Source organism: Ctenocephalides felis, unplaced genomic scaffold (genome assembly GCF_003426905.1).
Source record: "Ctenocephalides felis isolate EL2017-DRISC unplaced genomic scaffold, ASM342690v1 CF-g0.4_SCAFFOLD_01886, whole genome shotgun sequence".
Taxonomy (NCBI): Eukaryota; Metazoa; Arthropoda; class Insecta; order Siphonaptera; family Pulicidae; genus Ctenocephalides; species Ctenocephalides felis.
In genome coordinates this window covers 38,220,516-38,233,707 of record NW_020538040.1, presented here as the reverse complement: position 1 = coordinate 38,233,707, position 13,192 = coordinate 38,220,516, and the positions used below count along the sequence as shown (strand labels likewise).

Genomic DNA, 13,192 nt, shown 5'->3' with positions numbered 1-13,192 from the left:
TTAGTAATATACAGTAAAATGAGATGTACAATAATGATTACTAATTACGTCATTGATCCATATAGCTTCGTCGATTCTTCGACACAATCAAAAAATCATTCTTGAGTAGTTTAGTTAATGCTTAAAAAATGAACTTAAATAATACACAATGATTAAATTTGTGTAAGTGTTTGTAAAGAACTTACAAATATTACTAACATTAAAGTATTTTTGAAATGTTGCCTCGCATCAATTAACAACAATTATCAAATCAAGTGATTGATCAAATCCATTAGATTTGCTGATATAATGTATCAAATGTTATCCAAAATTGATATAAATATTACAAATTTATAAGAATTTGCATAATCACATGTATTTTGAGTCACTTCAGAAATGTATCCATGTAACAATATGTTGTTTATTAAAGATGTTAAATTTCAAAGTAGAAATATAGAAATATTATAGATTTGTTGAATAGTTACTAAATTATTATAGCACCCACACTGAGAACTATTAAACCTATCTCGTACTTAAATTTGCCTTTTCATATATGTATATAATATGAAATCAAAATATATAATGACTGTGCAATGAAATTAAATATAATGCAAATTTAATATAATACCATTAAATAAGTTACATGGCTTTTTTATTTTGAGAAATAACTTGTTAGTTGAATTTTTAAAAAAGCATTATTTTATAACGAAACAGTGTTGTTAATAAATAAGACATTTGAGTAAAATAAAGCACCAAATTGTAAATTACCTCCTAAAATGTTAATTCCGACTACAATTGATTAATTTGAAAATGAACGTTCAAGGCTCTCAAATCAGAGTTGATTAAGAATTGATATCGTAAATGATAATTTATTAGAAATAATTTGTTCTGGGTGTTTTCCATTTATTTGTAAAATAGTTTATGATGTACGAGTACACACCCCTTCTGATCATGAATAAAAATAAGAAATATATACATTAACGCCCGGGTGATATTAAAGACCTAATAGCTGACAATGAGCATATTTTCTTGTAGAGACAATACAGTAGAAACTTTCAAGTTTCTATTGAATATTCTTATAAAAATCTCTATAAGACAAAAATTGACTGGACTAATCTAATATTTTGAATATTTACATAGCAAATTTATTCTAAGACAGTTTAAAGATGTTCGAATGATGTATGTAAAATTATAATAATTATATTATAAGTGTACTCACTTCCTGCGGTCACACCCATGGTTGATATTCAATTGATCACAGTAGAATTCTGAAATAAAAAAAATAACATTAGAAAACCTAATATGAAGTAATTTTTTAAAAAATGTTAATTATTAGAATAGTTATAATTAAAATTTTATCATTCTCACTTGAAAATTTCAAGTATTTTATTCGGCCTAGAGCATTTGAAAATTGTGCAAGCTTAATTAATAAATATCTAACTAACCATGCTAAAATTTGTTGAAAATTATTGCATGCAAACTAATTTTCTCATAAACTTCCGACAGTTGTGTGTGAAAACTAGAAACAATGAAACTCTCCGACAAGTTAATTTTTTATTTAGTTCAGAACATATTTAAAATTCTTGATCATATGCAAAATATTTGCAATCAGAAAACAGATTGAAAACGTTTGTAATTTGTATGAAGTAAGTGAAGTTACTTTGATTAATGATTTCTTTTGAACGTTTTATTAGAAATAAATATAATTACTCAAAATTTAGTCAAGTTTTATTGTATTTGCACAAGAAATAAACATATTTGTCAGTGATATCATATTGCAGTTATTGAATTGGATGCAGTTTTTTTTTTACAGAAGCAGGTTTTCAGATATAAAGATGCAATTTTTGCCCATAAAGCGCACCGACCGATATTTTGTGTTTTATTGATTTACATATATTATAGTACATTGAAAATTATTGTGACTTGATTTTTATATCAAACGTTTTTATTTTAGCCTTTCTGCTACAGCAGAGTTTTTTGCAGAAGTGTCACTCCTGCATAAAATATTTTAAGATTTTGGAGTTATTACCAACAGAAATGTATTTAAAAATTAAAAAGTACACTTGTAAAGAACTAACAACCAAAACAAATAAAATTTTCAAAGATTAAATTTATAGCAAAAAATCTTAAATCACAATATGACCCACTGAATGTCGTCTATAGACGACACTCGTACACAAAGGCGTCAAGCGGATGTTGCCCATAGACGATGCTCGTAGCAAAAGGGTTAAAATACATGAGATGTAAAAGTAATGTTACACCAATGTTTAAAGGTATTTCAAAATATAAAAAATTGAAAACGGAAAATATATTTGGTGTTTAAATCAAATCAATAAAAATCGTCCAGTCATTATAGTAAATTTACCTTGGAATTCGAAATACTCAGTTGCAAGTCTGTAAATATTTGTATATTGATACCCTAAAGTTACCTCAAAACTACACATAGTATTGACCCTACCATATGTAGGTTTTGAGACAACTTTAGGGTGTCAATCAATTCCAAGTTGTTACCTAATTTCAGCTTAAATGTATTTAAAAATTACACCTAAACTTAAAACCACAATAAATAAGAATTCTCGATAGTTCAAATCGAGTAATAAATTTTGGAGCAAAAGTGGACATACATAATGTCGTCAATAGATGACACACGTACTCAGAAGTCGTCAAACGGATGTCGCCTATAGACGACAATGGTAGCAAAAGAGAGAAATTTGAAAAATTAAGATTTGTGATAAAAAAGCAGCGTTTGTAATAAATATCTGAGGTTCAGCATAGGTAATAAAAATTACAATATCTTTTTTCGATAACGGGATAAATATTTAAACAGAATAGAGGAAATTAAACCATCAATTTATTTTCATGTCCGTTTACTTATAACGGAAAGAGTAAGAACTAGCTGTAAGTGGAATTCTGTCTTAAGGCAATTAGGGCATCGTGCCTTAAGGCAAATTGCTGGAACTTCCCGTACCAAAAATTATTATTTTTTTTAAAAACGATTAACATTTTCGAAAAAATTTTACTTCGTAAAAATAAGATTTTTGAGAAACTAAATTGGACAAAAAATTACTTTTTTTTGAAAAAAAAAATTTTTTATTTTTTTTTTTTGAAAAAAAATGTTTTCTTTATTTTGACATATTTTGGAAGATATAAACTTTTTTTAAAGCAATCGTACTGCTTTAACTGCATAAAGACGAAATATCAAAGCGCGTAAGCGCCGCGTCGCCGTCTAACGCATAAACATTGGTACGGAACCCATAGGAATGTAAACCAAAATTATACTTATTGTTAAAATCTCTATAAAATATCTGATAATTTGATGTTCATATGTCTAATGATTATTTTTGACCGCCAAATGGCATTTTTTTTTACTTTTTTTACTAGATCTCCGAAACCGCTAGACCTGCCTTCATGAAAATTTTATCAATTGTTCATCTTGTCAATACAAGTAAAATGTTTTTTGAATTATTAAAATCGGACGCTCCGTTCTCTTAAAAATTGAGTTACCGTTTTAGGCACTTTTTGCCCCGTATCTTCGGAACGGCTAAACCTGCCTTCGCCAAAAACTAATCAGCACGTCTCCTTATCAATACGAATTGAATGTTTTTTTAATTATTCAAATCGGTTGATCGGTGTTCCCGAAATCGTCGACGAAAATTTGTATCCGCACATACATACACACACACACGCACGCACACACACACACATACATCCATTTTTTCTAAGGTATGCCAAAATATTCAGAAACCTTTGAAACGTCGAGAAATGCAAAAATTTTCATTTTCGATTTTTTTGCGATTACTATAACTTGCCCTACGGGAAGTTAATTACTCAAAATTTAGTCAAGTTTTATTGAATTTGCACAAGAAATAAACATATTTGTCAGTGATATCATATTGCAGTTATTGAATTGGATGCAGTTTTTTTTTACAGAAGCAGGTTTTCAGATATAAAGATGCAATTTTTGCCCATAAAGCGCACCGACCGATATTTTGTGTTTTATTGATTTACATATATTATAGTACATTGAAAATTAATGTAAATTGCTCTATATATAAAAAGTTTTTATTAAAAAAAAATTGACATGTATCAAGTTTCACTGGTACACACTTTTATTAGTTTTTCTGGTGCAGAAGAGTTTTTCGCAGATATGTCACTCCTGCATAAAATATTTTAAGATTTTGGAGTTATTACCAATAGAAATGTATTTAGAAATTAAAAAGTACACTTGTAAAGAACTGTAATATCCACATTAACAAATAAAATTTTCAATCATTAAATTTATAGCAAAAAAAAATTAAAGCACAATATGATCCATTGGATGTCGTCTATAGACGACACTCGTACACAAAGGCGTCAAGCGGATGTTGCCTATAGGCGACGCTCGTAACAAAAGGGTTAAAATACATCAGATATAAATGAATTGTTTCATCAATTTTTAAAGATATTTCAAAATCTTTAAAAAATGACTTAAATACCAAATATATTTTCCGTTTTCAAATCAATAAAAATCGTCCAGTCATTATAGTAAGATTACCTTGGAATTCGAAATACTCAGTTGTAAGTATGTAAATATTTGTTTATTGATACCATAAAGTTGTCTCAAAACCTACACATGGTTTTGACACCTTACCATATGTAGGTTTTGAGACAACTTTAGGGTGTCAATATACAAGTATTTAGAGACTTGTAGCCGGGTATCTCGAATTCCAAGATTGTTACCGAATTTAAGCTTAAATAACTGGAGTAAAATGTATTTAGAAATTACACCTGTACTGAAAACCACAACAACAAATAAAATTTTTTGATAATTTAAAACAGTCATAAATCAACGAAGCAAAAGAGGGCGCGTATTGGATGTCGTCAATGGACGACACATAATAATCAGAAGTCGTCAAACGGATGCCGCCTATAGACGACAATGGTAGCGAAAGGGTTAAATTTGAATAGATACATCGATTAAAATGTTTTTTGTCAAAAATTAAGATTAGTGAACAAAAAGCACCGATTGTAATAAATATCGGAGGTTTGGCATACTAATAGAAATTGCAAGATTTTTTTTCTCGATAACGGGATAAATATTTAAACAGAATAGAGGAAATTAAACCATCAATTTATTTTCATGTCCGTTCACTTATAACGGAAAGAGTAGGAAAAACTGAAGTAAATTATCATATAAATTTTACTACTTTCAGAATGCAACGATTGTTTGGATGATTAATTATTTACATGTTAGTTATTAATTCCACCGTCCAAAAGCATGACTTTACGATAGAGTAATTGACTAGATGATGATCGTGACCTTTCTCAAGAGAAGGATGGTGGGATCAGTGTTCATACAAAGAGAATTAGATACGGAGAAAGCTTGATAAGTAGAACGCAAAAGATGCAAAACACAGAAACAAGAATGAGCTCCGCATAGAGTAATCCGCATCGTTTAATCCAAGTGTGCGAAAGTGCAATTAATACAGGTGAAACACTGAAACAGCTCACTTTTTTCAGATGAATTTCACGATTCGATTTCGATCAGATCACGATAATGTGAAGTTACCATATCCTTAAATTTGAAGAGAGTTATGCGGAGATATCCCAAAAATACTGAAACTGAAGCTTTCGGTACCTCGGATAAAAACTACTATATTCAGTATTAATTTTTATTGCAACTCGCCAAAAAATTACAGAAAAATTTCTTTATTACCTAATGGGTATGTGAAAACATATCAAGTTTATTAGTGAGGCTCTACAGGTTGGACGAAAAGTTCACCTACTTTATTGCTATTAAAACTTTCCGCTCCAAGTTTTAGCAGTATCAAAATAAATAAATCTACATGAAGACGATACACCTTTCAACTCTTTTTTAATTACAATATTTATTACAAATAATTAAATGATTTAACATCTAGTAATAATAATGAATTATAATAGATGTTAAATAATTTAACATCTAGTAATAATAATGAACAATAACAAATTCAAATAAATAAGAGTACAAAGGATAGAATACTCGTGGATACGCGTTTTTTGTTTTATAACACTATTTACAATAACAAATAAATACAAAACTTTGTAATAGTCATTGCGCACCTACCTATAATATGATATTAACACAATCGTCAAATTATAATGCAATTAAATAATTATGTAATTTAATGACACTAAAAATTTTAAAATATAATATTAAAAATAATGCAAAAATTCTTCGATAAAAACAATAGTGTCCCAGACCTTCACGACAAGCCAAAACTGGGTAATAGTATTGACTTGAACGGTCCTGAAAAAAAATACACTAGTTGTGTATGGCACCGTGCCTTAAGGCAAATTGCTGGAACTTCCCGTACCGTAACGAAACGTTCAAGAAATATTAAATATTTTTATATAGATCAGTATAAGTACTGTAACCATAGATAAACAAGTATAAACTGTGAATTTGTCTAATATTTATAAGAGTTATATAAACTGAATTATAAAGATTAAATTATTTAAAGTATATAAGTGAGCTTTAAAACTTTAACCAGAATTAAAATTAAAATCTGCATTATTTTCGATATACAAACAAAAATTTTGAAAAAAAAAATTTCAAACTAAATTTTCCCAAAAGTAAGTATGTTTCCAAAAGTACATGCCAAAATGTTCAGAAACTTTCAAAACGTAAAGATATGCAAAAATTTTCATTTTCGGTTTTCGTCCGATTACTATAACTATCCTATGAGAAGTTATAAAAAAATATCTTGGGTTATTTGGTAATTAGGAATATTTAAGTGAAATTTATGCTTTGGTGAAATTATGACCATTTATCGATTATTGTGATGAACTTTTATTAATTTTGTTCATTTAAACTTTCGAACCGTGACTATGAATAACAATTCTAGGACCACTAAAAAATATATAATCGTCCCAAGATTTTTATAATCGAGTTTTTCCTTCAGAAAAATAATACTAAAGTGTGTTGGCAAGTTTCAACTAAAGTTAGTGCATTTAGTTAGAATTATGCTAGATAATTCTATCTTAAAATTTTTTTGAGTAAATATTAAAGATTTTTAGGTTCTGCTTGACATGATTTTTGTTTTCACGAAATTCAATTATGATCAAATAAATAACTATCACGATTTGCAATAAATGGAATTTTAATGCACCGGATAGTATGATTTTTTTTATAAAAAAATTTCTACATGTCAAGTTTCAAAAAAGTATCTAATTATTGCATAATCAATAGAGATTGCTTTAAAAGTGCAAGGTAGCCTTCGTTACATACGAAAGATATTTGCGTGAGACCTTCAAAGAAATTTAATTGATGATGAAATTTATTCCTCATATTCAATAAAATATCTAAATGTCAATACTGTACTGTTGAATTAACTACAAATTTTGTCATAGAGCTGTTTACATTTATTCTCAAAAATCACAAACACTGGAGTTATTTGCCATAAAAAATTCACAGCAATATACTTTATTTGTTTACACATTATTAAATATGGTGAGAATAATGTTCTTGAAAAGGAATTGTAATTATAAATTTTTTTCAATATTGTTTTCTAAACCATTTTGCAACCATAAAATAATCCATAAACTGATATGGCGACGATTCGCGGGTCTTCAACGTGTTAAAATTATTTTTAATTAATGATAAGGTAAAAAACGTCAAGAAAATCAAAACAAGGTTTCATATTGGAATGGTTATACTCTTAGTTTAAATTTTTTTACAAACATAAAATTTACTATCCGTTTTATTATATGGATCACAAGCCATTAAAAATAAATTATATATTAAAATATAATCGCTAAAAATAGTGTGAACAAAATCACAGTATCGTACATATAAGCAAATTCACATTTTTTAACTTCCCGTAGGGTAAGTTATAGTAATCGCAAAAAAATCGAAAATGAAAATTTTTATATATCTTTACGTTTCAGAGATTTCTGAATATTTTGGCATACCTTAGAAAAAAATGTGTGGATGTGTGTGTGTGGTGTGTGGGTGTGTGTGTGTGTGTGTTGTGTGTGTGTGTTTGTGTGTGTATGTGTATGTATATGCGGATACAATTTTTCGTCGACGATTTCGGGAACACGGATCAACCGATTTGCATAATTCAAAAAACATTCGATTCGTATTGATAAGGAGACGTGCTGATTAGTTTTTGGCGAAGGCAGGTCTAGCCGTTCCGGAGATACGGGGCAAAAAGTGCCGAAAACGGTAACTCAGTTTTTAAGAGAACGGAGCGTCCGATTTTAATAATTCAAAAAACATTTTACTTGTATTGACAAGATGAAGAATTGATCAAATTTTCATAAAGGCAGGTCTAGCGGTTTCGGAGATATAACGAAAAAAGTAAAAAAAAATGTCATTTGGCGGTCAAAAATGATCATTAGACATATGCACATCAAATTTTCAGATATTTATAGAGATTTTAACAATAAGTATAAATTTTGTTTATTTTCCTATGGGTTCCGTATCAATGTTTACCCGTTAGACAGCGACGCCGCGCTTACGCGCTTTATATTTCGTCTCTATGCAGTTAAAGCAGTACGATTGCTCTGAGAAACAAGTTCAGATCTTCCAAAATATGTCAAAATAAAGAAAACATTTAAAAAAAAAAAATTAAAAAAAAATTTTTTTTTTAAATTTTTTTTAAAAAAATTTTTTTTTCAAAAAAAAGTAATGTTTTGTCCAATTTATAGTTTCTCAAAAATCTTATTTTTTCGAAGTAGATTTTTTTCAATTTTTCAATTTTAATCGTTTTTAAAAAAAAAAATAATTTTTGGTACGGGAAGTTCCAGCAATTTGCCTTAAGGCACGATGCCCTAATTGCCTTAAGACAGAATTCCACTTACAGCTAGTTTGTGTAATAATTTTGTCTGGTAATCATAAAATAGTATATAGAAGAATATTGTATATAAAATTCTTGTTGTAAAGGAAAAATCAAGAAAAAAGAATCCGATTCTCAAGAGTACATTAACGTGCTTTTACTGCAAAAAAAAAAGATCAGTGAAAAACAAAAACTTACGTTTTTATAGGAAGTCGACGTTTGTCGTTAATACTAAAGTGTGAATTCTTTAAACTTTTATTATGGGGAGTAACATTGTTCATGGATTTTTTGTTATATTATTAACTTCCCGTAGGGTAAGTTATAGTAATCGCAAAAAAATCGAAAATGAAAATTTTTGCATTTCTCGACGTTTCAAAGGTTTCTGAATATTTTGGCATACCTTAGAAAAAATGGATGTGTGTGTGTGTGTGTGTGTGTGTGTGTGTGTGTGTGTGTGTGTGTGCGTGTGTGTGCGTGTGTGTGTGTGTGCGTGTGTATGTGCGGATACAAATTTTCGTCGACGATTTCGGGAACACCGATCAACCGATTTGATTAATTTAAAAAACATTCGATTCGTATTGATAAGGAGACGTGCTGATTAGTTTTTGGCGAAGTCAGGTCTAGCCGTTCCGAAGATACGGGGCAAAAAGTGCCGAAAACGGTAACTCAGTTTTAAGAGAACGGAGCGTCCGATTTTAATAATTCAAAAAACGTTTTACTTGTATTGACAAGGTGAAATACCGATCAAATTTTCATAAAGGTCTAGCGGTTTCGGAGATCTAATGAAAAAAGTAAAAAAAAATGCCATTTGGCGGTCAAAAATGATCATTAGACATATGCACATCAAATTATCAGATATTTTATAGAGATTTTAACAATAAGTATAATTTTGGTTTACATTCCTATGGGTTCCGTACCAATGTTTACGCGTTAGACGTCGACGCGGAGCTTACGCGGTTTGATATTTCGTCTTATGCAGTTAAAGCAGTACAGTACGATTGCTTTGAAAAAAAGTTTAGATCTTTCAAAATATGTCAAAATAAAGAAAACATTTTTTTTCAAAAAAAAAAATAAAAAAAAAAAAAATTAAAAAAATTTTTTTTTCAAAAAAAAGTATTTTTTTGTCTAATTGTTTGTCAAAAATCTTATTTTTTTGAAGTAAATTTTTTTCAAAAATGCTAATCGTTTTTAAAAAAATAATTTTTGGTACGGGAAGTTCCAGCAATTTGCCTTAAGGCACGATGCCTTAATTGCCTTAAGACAGAATTCCACTTACAGCTAGTTTTTAACATGAATTCGAGTTCAACGAGTCATATGAGCTGCAGCGTTAACTTCTCAAAAGATTTGGTTTTTTGTAGATGGCAGACACAAATAAAACGGTTGTCCAATCTCCATATGATAGATTTATTACCAATTTCTGCTATAGTGATTTTTTTTTATTGATGGAGCTATTTTTGCTTCAAAATACAGTGGTATCCATATACATATTATAATAGAAATTATAATTATAACGACTTGAGAAGTTATAAACAATGTTAGTCAGAGTTTTGTCAATGGTTTTAGTCATGATTTGATACCTACGTAAATGACGAAGTAGCGCCTAGAAATTCCTTTAGCGTAACATGCGCCCACAGACGCGTATCTTTTTATTCTTATTTAGAACTGTGAAAATTATTTACAGTTATTGAAAAATTGATAGCTAAGGATCATATACACAAGTTTATTTTGTTCATGTTTAACTAATTTAATAATAATTAACTAATTTAATAATGTCGTATAAGAGTGGTATTGAAAATCATTTTGGGGCGCTCGCCAATTTAAGTACTTCAGTAAGATAATTGTTAGGGTCGTAATTAAATTTATACCGTCCGAGGACATTGCCGAAAATGCCGCCCTTGATTTATGAATTATGAAAACAATGAAATTTTATTTAAATAGTAATTCATAGCTCAGAAAGACATGAATAATTTGAAAATTTGATACATAAATATATTAATTTCTATAAGTAAAAGAAATAAATATTAGCCATTTACAACTTCATGAAAATGGAATTGTTTTAATAGTATTCTCTTATATTTTGATACATAATGCGTAAATTATATTTTTTGAAATTAAAAATGTTAATAAGAAGAATTAGTTATATTGTATTATATTATAATAATTTCTAAATTTTGCCGCCACAGAAAATTTACTGTCCTTTGCCCCGGATGGGTATTGCGCACTAGAGTGACTAATTAAATGTAAGGAAAACTATGACTATATATAATATAATATAGTCCAGATATCACTATCTGCCTCATTAAGAGTTGAAAACATATACAAAAAACATAAATCGTCTGTGTTCTTTAACATTATAGCAGAAAATTTTATAGAATCGTCTTAATTATTCATTTATTCAAATGAGTGACAAGATTCCAAATATCTTTCGATCTATTTTTACTGCACACAATTATAAAACACGTGGAAAGAAAAGTAGAGAACTCGCAGCAATAAATTTAAATAAAAAAACTGAAATTTGTTAACCAAAAATAAACACTAAGAGGCGTAATCAGATTAAATTTTTAAATTAATACAAATTAAATTATTAAAAAGTATCAAATGAACTTTGCTAGATCAACGTATTTACACAGTATAAATATATTGGTAAATGTTAATGTAAATATTTGTTTTAAAATTGAACCTATGAATTATGCAAAAAATTGAATCTATTTGCATTTTTAATTATGTATTTCAATATGTGTTTATTATATGCAATACATTAAGTATTTTAATTGATATTTTAATAATGACTATCGGAATACAGAGGTGATAATGTGACTATTTGTGGTCAATTTAGATGTAACATTTAATATACTACTAAGCACCATCTTCTTGATATTTAAATCAAATTTAGTTTCATCAAGCACCATCTTGATATTTAAATCAAATCTAGTTTCATGTAAGTTAAATATAACACCAATTTATGTTGTGTTTCAGTTTTATTACTACTGCTCGTAAGGCAAGCAATGATTTAGGCGTATTATATTTAATTTTTTTAACGGTTAGTGATAAATGGAAGTCGAGTTGAATTTAAAATTGTACACTTTATTTTTGATAAATTAGACCCTGTTGACAAATTTAGACCTCATAGTATCTAACTGCTCTGACTCTAAATCGAAATATATATGAACATGAAAATGACCAATAAAACTGGGAAAAAAAATTACGAGTACATGGTAAAGTATGGGTTATCCTATGGTGACGATTTATCGCCTCAGTTATAAAAAATCTGGTTAACAAAATTTTCCGTTAAGGAATAGATTTGAATTTCCTGATTTACATTCGAACGAATCAGATATTAATTTTTATCTATTGTTATCAGAAACTATGTGTCAAACTAAATATATAAATCTGTCAACGATTATACGTGACGAGGGTTAAAAATATAAAATAGATAAAACAATGCAGACGTCAAATGAAAGATAAACGATAGTTAAACGGATGCGATGAATGTCAGTAAAACCGTATTTGATTATATATTGGTCAATTGTATTTAATAATAATTATTGATATTTTATAAATTATACAAATTTATTTATTATGCAACAGCCCAAGGTTCAAGGCCTACAGCTTAGTCTGGCATATATAATGATACGACAATGCGCCCATCAAAATATTTGCGCGGTCACAATTGCAAAAAAATACGTACACGCTAATAGACAAAAAATAAATATTGTTATCTGCTGATTTTGACTGATCATACTTGTACACTCGAAAGTTATTCGTACGTGACTAAATTTTACTTTAACACGTTGACTGCGGAACCAAAAGATAAGTAGTAGTAGTATTTCGATTGTGTCCAAGATGCGAAGTACGAGTTATAATAATGTGATTAAATCGAATTGTTAATTTAGCAAAACTTTTCAAAATTTCCGCGGCAGTCAACATGTTAAAGTCGAAATGCGTGACTGGATATTTTAAACTAATTTTTGTTATAACAAACAGATTAAATTGTTCCAGAACAAGTGCTCTTTTGGCACAATACTTATATTATACATAAACTATATAAATAAACTATTACAATAAATAAACTATTTATTGTAACATTACATATGCCCGCGGTTTCCAACCTTTGGCGCGCTCTCTCAAAGAGGCGTCGGGCTTTTACATGGGAAGGGGGGGGGAGGGTCGGCGTAGGTGTGTTCACAAAGTACTATTTTCGACAATAGTACTAAAAATTAAAAAAGATATAAGAAAAAAAATATATAATATAACAGAAAATAAACATAAATAGAAAATAATATACATATATTTCGTTAGAATAAACGAAACAATAGTTATTTTTTATGCATATTTACATATATTGCATATTAATTTCTGCTAATATCAGTTGAGTATTCATAAAATAAAATTGTTGAAAGAATGAAGAGAGC

General features: G+C 28.6%; 1 protein-coding gene across 1 annotated transcript in view; it reads right to left on the bottom strand.

Annotated features, from left to right (window-relative positions):
* LOC113377352 (very long-chain-fatty-acid--CoA ligase bubblegum-like) overlaps nt 1-13,192 on the bottom strand; it is a 43,438-nt gene that overhangs the window by 15,063 nt on the left and 15,183 nt on the right. The window contains exon 2 of the mRNA XM_026617639.1: nt 1,199-1,247. Within this exon, the coding sequence (XP_026473424.1) occupies nt 1,199-1,217 (19 nt within the window). The 5' untranslated portion in view covers nt 1,218-1,247. The remainder of the gene's footprint in view (nt 1-1,198; nt 1,248-13,192) is intronic.